This window comes from Alternaria triticimaculans, assembly GCF_023758025.1.
Source record: "Alternaria triticimaculans strain BMP 0046 chromosome Unknown scaffold_6, whole genome shotgun sequence".
In the NCBI taxonomy this organism is placed as follows: domain Eukaryota; kingdom Fungi; phylum Ascomycota; class Dothideomycetes; order Pleosporales; family Pleosporaceae; genus Alternaria; species Alternaria triticimaculans.
In genome coordinates, this window is record NW_026055963.1 from 1,404,019 (window position 1) to 1,421,748 (window position 17,730).

General features: G+C 51.4%; 7 protein-coding genes across 7 annotated transcripts; 2 read left to right on the forward strand and 5 right to left on the reverse strand.

The window, feature by feature from the left end:
• Positions 1-105: 105 nt before the first annotated feature.
• J4E78_005329 (uncharacterized protein) lies at positions 106-1,257 on the reverse strand (the record flags this gene model as incomplete). Its single annotated transcript, XM_049365950.1, has 1 exon — positions 106-1,257. One exon carries the CDS (start codon positions 1,255-1,257, stop codon positions 106-108), a length of 1,152 nt encoding a protein of 383 aa, XP_049222665.1.
• Positions 1,258-1,731: 474 nt separating this feature from the next.
• On the forward strand, positions 1,732-2,931 carry J4E78_005330 (uncharacterized protein; the record flags this gene model as incomplete). The annotated part of the gene is made up of 1 exon (XM_049365951.1): positions 1,732-2,931. One exon carries the CDS (start codon positions 1,732-1,734, stop codon positions 2,929-2,931), a length of 1,200 nt encoding a protein of 399 aa, XP_049222666.1.
• A 765-nt stretch (positions 2,932-3,696) lies between these two features.
• J4E78_005331 (uncharacterized protein) lies at positions 3,697-4,645 on the reverse strand (the record flags this gene model as incomplete). Its single annotated transcript, XM_049365952.1, has 4 exons — positions 3,697-3,702; positions 3,750-3,854; positions 3,901-4,188; positions 4,238-4,645. The coding sequence occupies 4 exons, from the start codon at positions 4,643-4,645 to the stop codon at positions 3,697-3,699; spliced, it is 807 nt and encodes a 268-aa protein (XP_049222667.1).
• Positions 4,646-6,350: 1,705 nt separating this feature from the next.
• On the reverse strand, positions 6,351-7,394 carry J4E78_005332 (uncharacterized protein; the record flags this gene model as incomplete). Its single annotated transcript, XM_049365953.1, has 1 exon — positions 6,351-7,394. One exon carries the CDS (start codon positions 7,392-7,394, stop codon positions 6,351-6,353), a length of 1,044 nt encoding a protein of 347 aa, XP_049222668.1.
• Positions 7,395-8,127: 733 nt separating this feature from the next.
• J4E78_005333 (uncharacterized protein) lies at positions 8,128-9,552 on the forward strand (the record flags this gene model as incomplete). Its single annotated transcript, XM_049365954.1, has 1 exon — positions 8,128-9,552. One exon carries the CDS (start codon positions 8,128-8,130, stop codon positions 9,550-9,552), a length of 1,425 nt encoding a protein of 474 aa, XP_049222669.1.
• A 1,097-nt stretch (positions 9,553-10,649) lies between these two features.
• Positions 10,650-13,952, reverse strand: J4E78_005334 (uncharacterized protein; the record flags this gene model as incomplete). Its single annotated transcript, XM_049365955.1, has 4 exons — positions 10,650-10,676; positions 10,700-11,642; positions 12,111-13,902; positions 13,946-13,952. The coding sequence occupies 4 exons, from the start codon at positions 13,950-13,952 to the stop codon at positions 10,650-10,652; spliced, it is 2,769 nt and encodes a 922-aa protein (XP_049222670.1).
• A 2,027-nt stretch (positions 13,953-15,979) lies between these two features.
• Positions 15,980-17,527, reverse strand: J4E78_005335 (uncharacterized protein; the record flags this gene model as incomplete). The annotated part of the gene is made up of 3 exons (XM_049365956.1): positions 15,980-16,113; positions 16,177-16,273; positions 16,328-17,527. The coding sequence occupies 3 exons, from the start codon at positions 17,525-17,527 to the stop codon at positions 15,980-15,982; spliced, it is 1,431 nt and encodes a 476-aa protein (XP_049222671.1).
• Between the last annotated feature and the right edge of the window lie 203 nt (positions 17,528-17,730).

Consider the following 17,730-nt stretch of genomic DNA (forward strand, 5'->3'; position numbering starts at 1 on the left):
TATTGATCACAGCGGACTTTGAAAAGTGAACGTCAGGGATTGATTGTTGCCCATCAATTGGGCAAAGTCACATGTCGCAGTTTCGAAAGTGTCGTAGAACATTGTTCATTGTTTCCTCAACTTGCTGAGTGCAGCCATGACGCCCTCGCTCATGTTCTCCTCTTCTGCCTGCTTCCGCTTCACTGGTTTTGGAGCAGTGGGTTGAGTCTCATTGCCTCGTGGGACTGCACCCAACTCTGCCTCACGCATTGCTTCTTCATCGTCCTGGTTGAGATCTTCAGCGATGCGATGATCGGGTCGTTTGTCTGCATCCGACCCTGAAGTAGCAAAGGGAGCGGATCTCTCCAGCTCCAGTGCAAGAGGCCCGGCATCGTCCACCCTGCGATGTGCTGTATCATCAGCATCCGCTGTCGGCGGCATCTGGCTTTCGCCTTCTGCCATGGAGATGTCGCGTGACATGGTCGCTGCACCGCTGTCTTGACCGACGGTTCGTCGCGCTGCCTTCTTGACCCGAAAGGGCTCCCTGACGGCGTTGCACCATCGTTGAACCTTCTTGTCACCCCACCCTGCTATTAGGCCAATTTCCTCAGGCCCAGCGTTGATTGCAGTGCGGATGCTTCCAAAATTAGAGACTAAGCCTACTGCATCTGTCTTGTTGATGCTGCGTGGTACGGTGATGAATTCGACCATCTTCTCTGAATAAGTGCCTGCTTGCTGAGCGCGAATGCTGGTCGGTGCAGCGTTCTCGAATGTCTTGAAAAGTTCCAGATAGCGACCGGCTTCCGGTGCGCTCCAACATAGCATGACTGTGACGTTGTTGACTAATGACGTCTTGGATAGCTCCCTCAGTGGATCTTCATGGTTTTCAATGTCGACCATGGTAAGGAGAATGCGCAGGCTGTACTGGCCCTTCAAGTCTCGGATGCGGTTGTAGATATACTCGGGATGCAGACGGTGGTACTTGAGCGACAGGAAGAGGGCACATGTTGTGGCACCGACGACATAGTCGGCGGGAATGTCAGAGTACTCCCATGCGACGGAGCGCACGCTGTTGAGGATGGGGTTGCCTTTCTGTCGCGGCGAGACCAGGATGGCGCTGGGGCCGGATCGCGATGGCAGAGCTTGGGGTTTCGGCTGCTGGATCTTGGGCGCATTGCTCGGCGCGGGTGGATTCGATGCCTCGGGGCGCGCAGTCGGCGCTGCACCAGGTGAGGCGGCCGCAGCAGAGGCACCGGCGCGCGGCCTATTGTCATCCATACCGACCAAAGAATGGCGGTGCAGGCATTGAAGAGCGGGCGAGCCTTTGTTGTCTGTTGTCTTGTTGTTGCAGCGTCGATGAATGGTTGACACGCCCTAACACGAAAGGCGGTTTTAGATGGCGGACCATGGGCCCCGGCACGTCACGTGAGCAGTTGAGACAGCGCTGAGCCCAAACCGCCGGTCAACCCCATCATCTCCTTCACATCTTCGCACCCTCAGCCGCCCACAACCCTCCTGCGCATCCCGCCACGCCCACGCCCCGCCCCATCGCCCGCAGCCCATCGTCGCCAGCGCCGCCGTCCGCTCTCTTCGCATGCGCACCATCGAGTAGCGCGCCCACCTTGCTGCCGCGGTCGACCCGCGCGGAGGACGCCAAGCGCTTCAGTACGAGCCCTCCTCTCACCCACCGCTGAACGCTCCACGCACGCCGACGAGCTCTCCCCTCTCGCTCAACCCCCGAAGACGGCCTCTATGTCGGATCACAGCGCGAAACGGCAACGTTTGGACTCGATAGGAAGATTCTCACCCGCCAGCCCGCCCTTTGACGTCGCTGCCAAGGCGAGCGGCCAGACGACAAAGACGCTCATTCACCCTCGAACGCCCACCTCGCCACCCTACTCGATGAATTCGCAATCCAATGGAGGCTTCCCCACGACAAACTCCGCCGTGTCGGACCGCTCACCGCAATCCTCCCTGCCCATGTCCAACTCGCTCTCCCAGTCGGCAACATCGGCATCCAACCAGCACCCCTTCCCGACTCCCGCGAGCACTGCCGGCTTCATGTCGAGCGCCAATATCGACAGCGATGGCGATGCGACGATGGAAGAGAGCGCAGACGATGACATGACGCGGTTGCGTCACCACAGGCTGTCCAACCACAACCGGCAAGCCGAATCGCCATACACCGAAGACGGCCGACTCAAAGCTGCCCAAGGCATTTGCGGCAGTCAATTGTTCAAACTCAGCAGCGAGAAGATAGAGATAGCACGGCCGCAACCCTCGCAAAATTTCATCTCACTCTACAGGCTCAACCCGCTCGCCAGCACTGTAGCCCGCAATGACCCGGTAACAGGCGAGAAGATTAACAAGCTTCGCAAGTCCTACGAGGGCCATATCAAGCAGATGCAGATCGCCGGCAAGCCAAAAGCGATTAAGATGGACGGCGTTTTCCGGGATCTGCTGCTAATGCCCGAAGAGATTTGGCAGTCGCAACATGTGCAGAACAGAGAGCCCGAGAAGCAGGGGCTGACAGCAGACGGCACAGCATTGAGTTCAAACCTCAGCAGACTTCTCGACGACGCCTTCGCAGGCACAGCTCCTGGACCTCTCCCTAACGCAGAAGCTGCCAAATACAAGGCCTATCTCGGCACAGACGATGCCGTAAAACCCAAACCACAGGAAATACCACCACAGCGAGCCACACCCTTCACATCCTCCGCACCAACACCGACCAACCATATGAACCGGGGTGCAGTAAGGCCAGAGCGATCAAGCTCGAAGCGCGGCTACACCGATGCCGCATTCCAAGGCTACGGCGAGGGCTTTGGAGACGACTATGCAGACTCCACCGGAGGCGAAGACACACCCGGCGGGAACATGGCGAACAAGCGACGAAAGCTCCAATTTGAACGAACATCACACTCGGTCGAAGTAGGCGGCGCACGACGATAGCGACGTCAGATTTTCCTTTCGCACATATCAACTTAGCAGCATCGGGGTTACGGATCTCTCTCCACAATCGGCGTTTAACGGAAAAATCGGTTCACGAAAGCAACGGCGACATTGAGCTCGACTGGACATGCTTCTCCACACCAACCCTCACTCACACACACACCAAACTATTCTTTATTGGCATAATGCGCGGCAGGAGTGAAGCGAGCGAGCGATCGATCGAGCGAATTGGGATATGACGACCACGACATTCCTATACCTCTCCTATATATACGAGGAACCAGATTGGGGCGCCCAGGACGTTTTGAGTTTGTGTCTTTTTGTTTGTGTGTGTCTGCGCGCGCGCGCGAGTTCTGTCTCTCGAAGAAAGAAGGGGAGTCCTTTTTATTTTCCACTACAAATCTTTCGAAGTGTGCATATTTGGGCAGGCAGATCCCTCATGATACCCTTAGGATACCACGCAGCATATGTGGATACCTATATAAAACGAATCGAATCGTAAAGTATAAACATGTTGCGACTTTGCGTGGTGATGTGTTATATTCGATTGTATGTCCAGTTTACTAAGAAGGTACTGATCCATGCCTTACACTCATTCCATCTTCTCTGAGAGCTCCGTGGTGAAGCGATCATGTAGTTCAACAACGACATTAGCATCAACACCCCGAAGAATGCAGCCCACGGGTACTTCGCTGTGACGAAATCCATGCTGAAGAATGCTGTTGTGAAAAGTAAAGGGAAGGCGACGTACTATGAGGGTCACGATTAGCTCTTGGTGAAGCTGTGTAAGAGCGATGGATCGGTATGGGGTGACTTACAACGGTCATCTTGGTGAGCATCCTTAGGTCGTCGCCTTGGTTTACTGCGGTCTTTGCTTGGAGATTTCCTGTCTCTGTTTGGCTGAGGCTGGAGACAGTGTGGAGCTGTATAGCATTAGATATATGCCATGAACAGTGGGGTTGAACTTACGCTATCGAGTTTGAACTTGAAGCGGTCTCGCTTCGTAAGAAGTATTTTGCGTAGTCGATCTAGCTCTGCAACGTTTCGTATGATGCTATTGATATACTTTGGCCACAGCGACTTTTCGGATATGTTGGTGTTGAAGAGCGACAGCTCAGTGCGACGGAAAGTATCCCAAGCGTCGACTATACCGCCGATGTTGTCAATAAACACTTGTGTTGTTTCGATAACGTCACTTATGGTCCTTGTATTTGTTCTTTTGTTGTCGTCTTCGAAAACGCGTCGGATAGTTTGTGCCTTCAAGTGTCTTTAGAGATGTCTTTTGCAGTGCATCAATTCGACTTACGTATTCATCCATTCTCATGTTGAAAGTCTCGATGAGTGCACTGTACTCCGTGACTACCTGTTCAGTCCGAAACCAGAGCTTCACTAGAAAGTACTCTCTCGGATCAAAGCCCAGAGCAGTCACCGAATATCTGCCACCACACGCAGGATCGAATCCATCGCCTTCCTGACATCCAGCGAAATAGGTCTTGTGCTCTTCCTCGGAGCCGAAGTAGGTGTCTACCAGACATAGCTCCGTCCAAAACCACTCATCAGCACCCCAGGAAAGTGATGAAGTCTGAGCTTCGTGGTAATAAAGATCTTCCTTGTCACTGGAATGATATCTAAGTGGCAGAGGCTCGGTCTTACGGAGGCGTTTGCCCCCTGTCAGTCTTGGATCTTCAGTGCCCGCAAGCGGCCCGCGGCGCATTGCATGGTATGGTATATGTATTTCGAAGAAGAAGCCCCAAGTCTTGAACAGTTAGTAAACAGAAAATATGGTCAGATAAGCTTACCGTAGTCGCGCTGAAAATAACTTCCCGTTTTAGATATCTATGTAGGAAAGCCCGGAGTGTGACAGCTGATCGCTCCGCGACTGTTGCCGCTAAACCCACGGCTGCCGCTGATGTGAGATTTGGTATGAAGCTGGGAAGATTAACATGCGTGATTGCACTGAGGTCTATCTTTCGAGTTGGCAACCGTACATTATCCGCTTCTCAGCCTTGTATGTCCTTCTCTAGCATAGAATAAGCCACCGTCCATACTTTATTAGAGCGAGGGTTAATTTACCTTTTCTTGCAACCGAGCACAAAGTTCAGGAATGCTGACTGATCTCGAGTAAATTACACAATCGTCACAGTGCTTTGTTGGCATCTTTTTGACGCATCCTTCGTGGTTTTGCCGGTCGTCTACAAGCGCGATGTGATCGTCCTTGCTGTATCTTTCTACGTCCTGCAAATAATGACCTATTCCACGTGGAAAGGCTGGAATGACTTCGATCAAAAAGTCTTTTAGGACTTGCCGTCGACGTGGTACCGATTCGTCTATTCGAATCTTCAGTTCTTCGTAAACTAGGAATCTCTCGATTATCTGGGCGCTCGTTTGGCCTGGAGTGCACAGCCTGACATCGTCTTCGGGCAGGTGTGTTGGTTCCCGTCGATCCGTAAACTTCTTCCATGGACTATGCGGTTGGTAGATGCCATGCTCCATGCGTTTTCGTTTGAGTAATGAGTTGGGAATGTTCGGACAGTAGCCACCATGAAGCGACGGGGAAGGCGGCTTACATCTAACGGAGCACTTTGCTATCATCGCAGATAGCGGGGCGACCTACGAGGCTGAACATCTCGGGATACCATAGGTCTAAACGTCAGCACAGGCGGGCTATGTGCATGCATTTAGGTAGGCGGCATGTCATGTTCATGTCCAGGTGTTGATTGATTGGCGCGCTTACCCGATGAGTCTACGCGCTTGTAGAGTCAGCAGGTAGGGAACCTGAGGCCTCACGCATACCGTCCACCACCAACAACAACATTTACGGCCTTTCGGCTTCGAACATGCCGAGAGGGCATCACAATGCCTACTGCTGCCCTTTGTCGTGCGGGGTAAGTTCCAAATAACGAAGTGCCTATGATGCGGGCTGACCTGTACTACAGCGGACGGACCATATCTCCAAATCCCATCTTCACGACACGCAGAATTGGAATCCATCAAATCGAACAATGGAGGAAACTGTCTGCTTTCCCAAAGCTTGCTACCCTGGTGTTCGAAAACGTGGAGAGCTAGTGTGGTATTGTGTAAGTCGACGACCACGTACGCTTTGTCGAATCCTTGCTGACTATTGAAGAGTGATTGTTACGACGGACCAATACCATATTGGCAATCCATCTGTACCTGTTGTAGCCATGAGAAGTGCAATTTATGTAGAGTTGAAGACACAGACTAGTAGGGTTTCAACGATGAGTTTGCTATCGCGGAAAGGCGTAGGGTCACAAAGATGATCAGCGACTCAGAGACCGAGGCACCTATGGAGTACTGCTTTCGGTCTAATACAGTTTGTAGCATCCATGTACGCCAGCGGAGCTTTACATGATGTTCTTCAACGTTGCCGATCTTATTGTACATACCTCAACCTGACTCTATGACGACTTCTCTTCCTCAACAGGACCCTTCTCCTTCTCCTCCATATCCATTCGCCTTCCCTCAACAGTAAAGTACAAACTCTTGCTCGCGCCCTCCAAAGCACCAGTAAGACTTCCACCAACACCCTGCAGCATATGCACAAGCTGAGCGCGGAGACCGTCGATACCTCCAGCAATGCCACCAACCCACTTTGTGCCGTCCACATCGAAGACCTTGCCCTCTAACCGCGCACCCAAAAGCATCAGCTTCTGGAGACCAGCTTGAACGGCTGGTTCGTAGTAGTCTGGGTTCGCTTTTCGGCTTGGAGCGGGGAATCCGGGCTTCGAAGGCGAGAGGATGGACAGGACGGTCTTGAGGTATTGCGGCGCAACGTCAGGGAACGCTACAATAGCAAGGGGACCCGAGAGCAGAGGCTCCAGTTCCAACTTCAACTTCCTGTTATTCGCAATTTCATATGCCCGTCTCGACAGACCGTGTGTGAAGCGCTCGTCCTCAGCGTCATTACTCGTCTGCGGTATCTGCGCGCTCGTCGGTGTCCGCGGGTCCGTAGGATGTTGCGCATGATCCATTGTCGAAGTTTCCGGGTTGAAGAACTCGACGACGCGCAGTGCGCTTGCGAAGATGTTGGTCTGGATGACCTGCATCTTAACCTCCTCTGCAAGCGTCTCTTGCCCGTTCTTCACTCTCTCGGCATCCAGCTTGCGGAGGGCAATGGCTAGCTCCCGTCTTATGCTCATCCATTCTACCGCTTTCACATTGTTGTGCTGGAATATCAAGATCAGAGGCGAGGATCGGAGCAGCGATTGGTATTGCCGGTGGAGTTGGGTTTTGCGGACCTCCGGTGGCTTGTGAGAGGGTGGTTGCGTGGGTGGGTATCGTAGTACTGGCGGTGCGGCTTTGTATGTCTGCTGGATTGGAGGTGCGGGGGTGGTCGCTGCTACTGTGGCGTAGGTTGCGATTGCGGGTAGAGAGATGGGGTGGGTTGGGTTCGAGGTGCAGGCGCGGAGGGCGCGTGGCCTGATGCGTATCCGTGGAGGCATTCTAGATGTCGGTTAGCACTTTCTGAAGAGACACAGTCTCAGTATAATAGTTGGTATGCTTACGTGAGATGTGGTCGTGGAGCAATTGAGAGATGGGTTCGATCTCCAAATATTTCCATGCGCTTTGAGATTCGAAGTGGTCTGTGCTCGTCATGTTGGAGGCAGATCTCCCGCTGTCGTCCACCATTTACGGAACATGCAACATTTCCACACTCTCTTTTCCGTCTTGAAACCTACAGTGTGACTCCAAGCTTCCTGTTTGAAGTTGATCATATATCATCATTGTGGTGCGCGCATGGCGGCGTATATTCGTAGAGCTGCATGGCAATCGCGATCACAGCGAACACCAATACAAGGCTTTCGACATGCTAGATTTATAGGTGTAAGTCGTTCCCAATCAAGTTCCATGTTCTTGGTGATAAGGCTGATGTTCGAGTTAGACCGACTCAAGAAATCGATTATCCAAATTCTGGGCACCAACGGGTGGTATATCACCCCACGACAGCGAGCAAGGTGAGGATCATGAGAGCGACTAGCACTCGTTGACTAACGACTCTTCAGATGAGTCCCACTCTCTTCTCGTTAGAGGTGGCTTTCTCCGTCAGGTATACATCTACAACCTCTTGACTTCTAGCACTTGTCTCATCATGCGCAGGCACATTCAGGAGTCTTTCATCTCCTACCCCTAGGTTTACGCGTTCAAAATAAGCTTGAATCGCTAATCGACAAGCACATGAGCTCGATTGGTGCTTCGAAACTTTCGCTCTCTTCCATCACCACGGAATCGTTATGGCGGCAGTCCGGTCGCTACTCCGCAAACTCTGAACTCCTGCGCATCAAAGACCGAAGAGAATCTGGCTTCTTACTATCGCCAACTCATGAGGAAGAGATCACCGCACTTGTAGCCAGTATGGTACATTCATATAAGGATCTGCCACAGAGGCTGTATCAGATCGGACGCAAATACCGCGACGAACGAAGACCAAGACAAGGGCTATTGCGGGCCAAGGAATTCATGATGAAAGATCTCTACACATTCGATCACTCAACAGAAGCCGCGCTCAAGACTTACGAAGAAGTACGGGAAGCATACAACAATCTGTTCAACGAGCTCAGACTGCCGTACCTAGTCGCCGATGCCGATTCTGGTAACATGGGAGGCAAACTGAGCCACGAGTATCATTTTGTATCTCCAAAGGGCGAGGACAACGTGTGGTCTTGCAACTCATGCGACTACGTCGCCAACGAAGAGCTTGTGGAAAAGAGCGGCCAAGCTGTAGCGTCACGTACCGACAGCTGGTTGGCGTACACAGGTATAAGCGTCGACAAGAAGACAAAGATCAATGTGTGGATACCACGTCCATCCGAAACTGAGACGGATGTAAGACAGAGACATGAGCATGTCAATCTTCATGCTGTCAAGAAAGCCCTTCCAGAGGAGATCGAGCTGGACACCGGCATCGAATCCTCATCACTCGCTTCTCTGCTCCGAAAGAAAACAGATACCATCGACCTCTTCGACCCCTCCCTTGTCTTCGATAAGAATGATAGGTCTCTCTCAAATCCTCTGTCTTCCAAACTAAATCTCACGCCTGTCGAAACTGGCGATCCATGTCCTCGGTGTTCCACTGGCAAACTCGACGTCCAGAAAGCCATCGAAGTAGGCCACACCTTCCACCTCGGCACCCGCTACAGCAAGCCCCTCAACGCAGTCGTCGCACTACCAGACCAGAACCTCTCCTCTCCAATACAAATGGGCTGCCATGGTATCGGCGTTTCGCGCATCATCGGAGCTGTCGCATCACTGCTCTCAGACGCTGAAGGGCTGAACTGGCCCAGGGCGATAGCACCCTATGAAGCCGTCATCCTCACATCTCCAAAGGTCGATGAGAGCGACGCGGCAGAAGTGTACGACGCGATCTATGGTGAAGGTCGGTATGGAGATGTGGATCTAGTGTTGGATGATCGAGTAGCAAAGAGCTTAGGGTGGAAGTTGAAGGATGCAGAATTGATTGGATATCCTGTCGTCGTTGTGTTAGGCAGAGGCTGGACAGACAGGAGAGAATTAGAGGTGCAATGCCGGAGATTGGGGTTCAAGAAGGATGTTGGTTTGGGTGAACTCAGGCAAGAGGTCTTGGGATTGCTGGATCAGTTGTAGTATACCTGTACAAGTAGGGCTTATCTGATTTCACGACAGGGCTGCGCGAAACGACATGATCGTCGTTGCACAAAAGCCTAGGTGCAGATCATATCGATGCTATAAATACATGCTTCAGCCCATGTAGATCTTGGAAGATCTCGTTCGTTCTACTGTTGTTCCAGAATATGCAGCTAAGGCATGCTGATGCATCCAAAACACCGCGCTAGTACGTCAGCTCTGTACCCCGAGCGCCTACATCTACGCCTTATTGACAGATCACTTCAAATTACTCCTACAGTATCCTGCGTACGGCATATTCTCTCCACCGCACGTCGAGCGCCATCTCATTGTAACCAACCGCGATGAACGAGTCTTCCATCCCCATCGTGCCCATCCTACAAGCAATCGCAACCATCGCGCCAGCCATATACACAGGTACATTGATGTCAAAACCATGCAAATAAGCCCGCTAATAGTTGAATCTGTCAGGCTTCACTTTCGCATACAGTCATGTCGTCATGCCACCCCTCATCACGCACGCCCCACCAAAACTCCTAGCAAAGCAATGGCTTCAAGCCTACCAATTCGCACCTATTTTCGTCGCGCCTCTCATCTTATCCGGCGCTTCAAGTAACATTCTCCTCGCCTACCTTTGCAATGATCAATCTTCTTCCGCAAGGCTCCTGTACGCTGTTGCAGGACTTGTAAATGCTAGTATCATCCCGTACACAGCCCTGTACATGGAGCCAGGAGTGAATGGCGCGGGAAAGTGGAAGGCTCAAGAGATATTGCGCGATGAGGGAGTTGTTTTGAAAGGTGTTGGGCAGGGTACAGATAAAGATACGGCGAGTGAAGCCGCGAAGAAGTGGGCTGAGAAGGTGGACATGAAGACTATTGCTGAGACTTGGGCAAGGACTAATGCGTGGCGTTATGTGATCACCGCGGTTGCTACTGTAATCAGTGCAACGGCTACGGTTATGCGGCGCTAGGATAACTCGTTTATGGTATCTTGTTTCAATTCATTCTATCAACTCCATGCCTCATCACAACCTCCGCATCAATAACCCCAAGCACTCACCCGATACTTCTCCACCGCCTCCAACGCCTCATCCTTCCTATACTCCCTCCCCGGCCACCCAAACCTGCGATAAATCCTCTTGCATACCTTCACATGCTCCTCGTCATGTTCATCCAAAGACTCATCGGCAGTCTCAGGCACCGACCCATTATCCTCCACCTCAGACACGCCCTCGTAGAACTCGCCTCTTACGGGTACGCAATCCAGCCTTCTGAGCTTGTCCTTCATATCGTCGAAGAAGTCTTCTATCCATACGCCAGAGACGATGTTGCAGCGAACTATGTCTTCGTGGATGATGCCTTTGTGTACGTCGAGGAGGAGGATCCGTCCGCCGGATTCGTAGCCCATGGATAGGAGGAGGATGTCTTTTATGTCGACGGAGTCGGGGTCGTCGCCGAAGTCTTCTTCTTCGTCGGAACTGTAACCTTCGTCATGCGGTGCGTTCTCGTCGTCGCTATTGATTTCTTCGTCTTCGTTTTCCTCTTCATCCTCGTTGGTGCTGTTCTGTTCATCTTCATTCGTGTCGTTGTTCTCCTCTTCACCCTCCTCGTTATCCTGCTCCTGCTGCTCTTCATCTTCCCTTCTCCGCTCCTCCATCTCTTCAATGCAAACTTTGAGCCCGTCTTCTCCATACGATACATTGTATTTCTCAAAGTCTTGTTTCGTGTATGTGGAATAATCTACCACGTCGCTCTTGTAGTGAATGTTCGTGATCATCTCGCCTGACTCGGCCTCATCGATGTATGGTAAATGCTTCATGACCTCAATGACAACATGCGATTTGTCCAGACACTTTGTCGCCTCCGCAGTAATGTTCGGCCAACCACCCAGAGGCGGATGTTTCAAAGCTGAACATGGTATGTAGAGAGTGGTCAAAAAGGTGTAATAGTCGTTCATTATGGCGGCTAATTGGGTGGGTGGAAGTCGTGGGCGCTTGTGGGATGCCATATTGAAATCGACTTGTGCAAACTCCTTGCGGCGAGGGTTGAAGCGAGGAACATGGTACTTTAGTAGACGTCTCGCTGTGCCGCTGGTAGAGACAAGGTTAGTACATTCGAGGTTGCCGCCTAATGCACAGACGCGATGCCAACTTAACCGACGACAACAACTCGTATTGATACTTGGCGACATGTTCAGTAGCTCACTAATCGTTAATTTCCTGTGAAATTGGTCAAGATAGATGCCTTTGCCAAGCTGCAAGACCTCAAAAGCAGACGTCAATGGCTCTGGAAGCGGGTAAATGCAGATTCGCATTCTGTATCTCGATATTGCGACAAATATGTTACACGTACTCTTCCAGGCATGGATATGCAGCTGTAAAGGCATGTCTCGCTGAGTTATCATACATTCGGACTATATTGTACACATGCATCGACGCATATCCGGTAATAGACAAGCAGCTGGCGTACCTGTAGCCAGGAGCAAAAGCAATCATGGATGTTGTGATCGACGACGCGTGGCTCGTTTGGGACGTTTGGGATATATTGTCCTTGCAGACGGAGCGGGCGATTCCTCTAGCTCTTTGGAAGATTCCGAAGACTGCATGTCAGATTCCTCATGAGGTTTCGGTTGAGGGGCGTCGGACGCTTCTGAATCATTTTGCGTGATGGTAGACATGAACCTGTCCGTGTCCGATTCGAAAAATTCGTTTGGAGCAGATGGCTTCTCCGCCTGGCCATCCGCAGCAGAACGGCGTGCACGAGTTGTGCGTCCGCTGTGCTGCTCTGATGTTGACGCATCTGCGGTATCGACCGTTTGCCATACGGTGTTATGCGAGTTCAGGATATCTCTTTCTAGTGATTCAACATCCTTGGTGCGCACTTGTATGTTCTTTTCATCTTCCATCTCTGTGGTGGCTGCGTCTGCAAGATGGGATTCCTTCGGCGAGTCTGAGCGTCTTTGGGCTGGCTTATCGTTGTTCATACCAGTCTCTAGTAGAGGCTCTGCTTTCTCTAGTACAGTGTCTACTATCTCCAGTGCAGGATCTGTCTCTTGTGGTGTAGGATTTGCTTTCGTTGCCGTCGCAGCTTTCGGTTCTGGTGAAACACTCACCGGTGCCTGTGTTGTCTCTCGACTAGGTTTGATTGGAACCTTTGAATTGGTCTTGCGATATGTCTTCTCCTGTTTTTCTCCCCAGCTGTGGCCTCGAAGCCTTGCTGACAGGCGGAGAAGCCTAATCGTTTCTTTCGTTTCGTTTTTTACTAAACCAGCATTTACCTGGTACCGTACCATTCGCTTCAACCTATGCGCAAACGTTCCCTCAAAGTCTCTCTCCTCGCTAATTCTGATGCTGTCGGCGCATTTTCGTACCGCCATGTCCCATGCTATTCTCATGATGCGTTTTTCACTGCTTTTCAAGCCCTCAGATGATTCTATTTCTGCTGGAAACTTCATCGATGCGACAAACTCATCTGCTTCTTCCTCCGGCGATAGTTTGGTGCCTAGGGTGACTACCTTGTCCTGGTTCTCGACGTGAGATACTGGCAAATCTTGGCGTTTAGAGACTGTTTTCTTGTCATCGTGTTCCAAGACATCATTTGATAGGTAGCCTTCTTTCGATAGCTTGTTGGCAGCTACGACCGCGCGTCGTTGCAGTTTTGAATCTGATCCCTGATTGGCATTCTGCGATGGTGCTTTTCCCTTCGAGGCTGGACTTTGGCGTTGCGCGTCTTGTCTAGCAAGTCGGCCCAGATCCTTTGCGTCACTCGGGTGACCATTCGTGCGATATTCGATCACGGAATCGGCTAGATTTTTCGAGGCCTCCGCATGTGTGAGCGCAACGCTGCTCTTCTTCTTAGTTTGAGGCTGAACTGTTCCCGAGTGTCCATCGTGTATTTGACTTTTGGTGGACATATTGTCTTCTTGCGCCTCCTCTCTAGGCTGATCTGCCACCTGTTTTTCCGCCAGTTTTGCTGCTTCTTTCGCTGCCAGTGCTGCATCATGCTCCAGCTGGGCTTTTTTAGTGTACGCAGCTTGGTTCCTCATATAATCAGAGTACTGCAGCGCCGCAAGCCTTTTATTGTCCAGACGATCCTGGGCCGTAATCTGCTCTTCTAATCCCTTGTGACGATCGAGCTTGATTCCGGTGATAACTTCCTTGACGGTTTCGATGTTGTTCCCAGAGTCCAAGTAGATAGCACCAAGAACAGCTTCGAAGGCCTCGGCAACATGATTAAATGTGTAGGGGTGCCGATCGTGAAGAAGCAGATTGTCGTTTATACCGAGCGCGTATCCTTTCTTACCCAAACCAACTCTGCTTTCTATATCCGGCTGCATCGAAGTGTATTCCGCTATTCGCTGTATTAGCTTAAGCACCAGAGCTATATGCAGTACATACCATTGGTATTTCCTGTCTTGAACCAAACATCGCATAGAGCTAAAGAGATAACTCGATCACCTAGCAATGCCAGGCGGTTGTTTTTGTCTATGTGATGAATGACTCCATTGAAATAAAGCGGTGTAGTCGCCGAAGTGGTCTTGAGCGCTTCGATACAAATCATCTTGTCTTTGAACTTGTAGCCCATGATCCCTTCAATACGGCCCACTCTCGCTGCAGCGTCAAGCAGATCATGATAGGCGTACGGTGGGGGCATATGCCAATGCAACCGCTGGGCCTCAAGCGCCAGGTAAACTTGATCTCTCCGATCAAAAAGGTCGGGTATACGAGCTTTTCGACCAAAATGTTCAGGTAGCGGGCTGCGTCCCCCCGATAATAACCTTCCAATTTTCTGCATGTTTTCTGGCCGACGATCGTAGCCTACGAAAACCCTCAGATGGTTTGTGAATGTGTCGGGGCGGCCAAAGAGCTTTAGAGTTAGATGATGACGAAAACGCCTCAATCCCAGGAAAGGTTTCCGCGGCATCATGACAGAAGCACGCAGCCTATACTACGGAACGACTGGAGTATGTCAGCAAAGTGCTCTGTTTGGTACGCGACATCCTGATTGGACCACAGGACACGCGCCACACGGTGCGTACCGGCGCAAAGTCAACATATAAACGAACGGCCCATGACCAATCGCCTGGAATTGGGAGTTTGGGGAGAGATACGCTCAATGTAGGTGAGCTCGGCACTTGATTCTGATGATATCGATGGAAGGAGTAGCGGAAATTAAGCAAGGGTCCATCGGCGCTGGGGACGAAAATCTTTAGTGCATGACCGCACAGACAAGGCTTGCCACCTCGACAAGTCACACATTCCCTAGGCAGCAACGGATTTCCATCAACAACTCTTGTAATTGCAGCAGAAAGCATCGATCGCAAACGAAGCCCCGACAAATAAAACACGTGAATTGTAACATTGTAGGCAGTCGCATAGTCGATGTAGAGGTGGCTACTTTCAGCGTCCCGATGCACCGACGCCACCGTTCACCAAATCAGGACTATCCGAACTGTTATGCGAATAACTCTTTTCCGATGCAGTAGAGACGCGCATTTTGTTGATCAACGTAATTAAGTTCTCGGAAAATCCTCGCTGGAGCCATGTAGGAGCCAGCCTCCGTCTCATTCACACACAGCCAGCAATCACGACAGCGAAAGGATTGTCAGGACCCAACTCAACACAACTCAACGTCTGCTCTGCCAATCTACCTATCCCGAAAAATCCAGAAGAGCGCAGCTGTAACGACGATGGCTACAGACACGCTCAATGCCCTAACGTTCGCCATGTCAGAACGGGCTGGAATAGACGCAGTAGTAGTAGTAAAGTTCGCCACATTGCGCAATGCTTCAGAATGACTGTTACAGCGGATCCTGCTCTTCAGGCTCTTTTCTCGATCGAGTCGTTCACGGCGGTAACATCGATGGGGTATGACAGGCTTCTTAGGTACCCCGTCGCCAACACGCATCGTGAAGCGGGTGTGTCCTTTGGGCATTGTTGACTGTTGAGTAGTCACCACTTCTGCAACGAGTGCGGCCGCCGATGTCTTATGTTGAAGGTAATTGGCTAGCGAACGCAGTAGATATATCATAGGAGATATTTTGGAGTTGAGGCGACGAGGGGAAAACAGATTGACAACGTGGCCCATAATATGTATTGAAGGTTAGTTCATGTCCTTCGTTGCGCATGAGACAACCGGTCACAACTGCGCTATGTTGGGTTACACATGTGGTATGGCCCATTCCTACAGTCATGTATCTGTACAATATCAAGCATTAGCGCAGACAAGTTCGACCAAAGACAGCTGTCAAGTCGGGAATTATCCATGTCATCGCACCTTATTACCATACTAATCGCGACATCGTCGCACAGAATTTGGAAAGAATTGTTATGAGAAGAAGAATTATTCCGTTGCCGAGCCTCCTGGCCAGGCAAATTCATATCACCAAGCCACACCCCTCTATCTAAACTAGCACCCTCTCCTCCACCTATATCTTCGCGGGCCGTACACTCTGCGGATTGTGAAACACATCCAACGGATCAACATCCGCCTTAATCCGCTCCAACCTCTCAACATTACCACCCCAATACAGACTCGCGCTGTTCTCACCCAGTGCAGGATCTAAGAGGTGGGCGTACGAAGTCAGTATATGTCTCACATGCACTTCGTATAGCCAGAACTTACCCACATATCCTGCATACGCTCCCTGGTTGTGGTTGGGCAGCGCATCGAGAACGACGTTGTTCAAGCCGTTGAGAAAATTGCGAGTCTTGTCGCTGACCTGTGGTGATGTAAGTACGCTTGCTAGACTGTTTGAGATGAGATGGGGACTGACCTTGCCAAAGAGATTAACAGCATAAGCCTGGTGGTAGAACAACGCGTCACGATGACCGTAGGCTGTAGCATCAGGCGCAACGTCGTTGATAGCGCCGCCCTCAAGGTCCCAGATGATGAACCACAGTGCACCGCCTTTGTCTGCTTCGTCGATGTACTTGAACAACTTGTCGATGGTCTCGTCGGGTATGATATCTTTTTCCGTGTACGAAAGGGATTTCGCGTAGAAGTTGGATGGTATTCCGCCAACAATCTCTAAAGCGATGTCTTCGCTCCAGTGGCCTACTACACCGAGCCAGTCTTTTAGTTCTATCGATTCCAGAGCCGAACCGGTTGGGAGACGAGATGTGATGTTCAGACTGTCGAACTCGGCTTGGCTGCCGAAGAAGGTGCCTGTGATGATGGCGCCGAGCTGTTCGGTGAGGATGTACTGGCTCGCGAACTTCCTGGAAAGGGCCGGGTCCGATATGAGCTTCTGCCACTGCTTGAACGCTTCAGCCTTTGATGCAGACGAGCCGCCGTGGAAGTTGTAAGAGTAGAGGACTGCTTCGCCGGGCTCGGCCTGCGTGCGCATCTTGAACTCTGTGACTATGCCGAAACCGGCTGCAGCGCCTTTTGTCGCGAAAAAGATATCTTGGTTTTGCTTCTCGGAAGCACGCACTACTGTCGAATTCGCCAAGACTACTTCCACCTCTTCTACGTGATCGAGAGTGGAGCCCCACATGCGTGAAGTCGGTCCCAGGCCACCTATCGTTGCATGACCTCCGATTCCGACTTGTGGGCAGGTTCCATGGGCTATGGCGCGTTTACCGTTGTCGTGGAGTCGCTCAGTGACGTCGCGGAGGAGCGTACCGCCACCGATTGTGGCCTGCCAGGTGGATTTGTCCATGGAGAATTGCTGGAAGTTCTTCATGTCGACTACAATGGTGTTGTCTTGACCTCCGATACCGTAGTTGGCGTATGAATGTCCACCGCATCTTGGCTGAACTTTGAGGCTATTATCGACTGCGCATTTAACGATCGCGGAGACCTCATCGGCCGTCTTGGGGTAGGTAACCGCCGCTGGTGTCACCGGAACACCGAGGTTGTAGGGCTTGACGTGTGAGATCTGGTAGAGTGGTGTGTTCTTGAAGGCGACATGATCCTTTCCGATAGCTTGCTCCAGACACTGCTGGACGGCGGAACTTTGTTGGTTTCCCATCGTTCAGTGGGAGGCGCTCTGGTCAGAGGAGCTGCTGCTGGCAGAACTGGACTCCGGTTCGAATGTTAACAAAGCGAGTGTTTGCCAGGTGAGCACTTGTACATAAATGTGAATGATTTAAGCCACCACTCTCACCTGCTCCATAGCTAGGCCGCTAACGGAACCTTACGAAATGAAAATAATGAATGAAGCGAGAGTCGGTC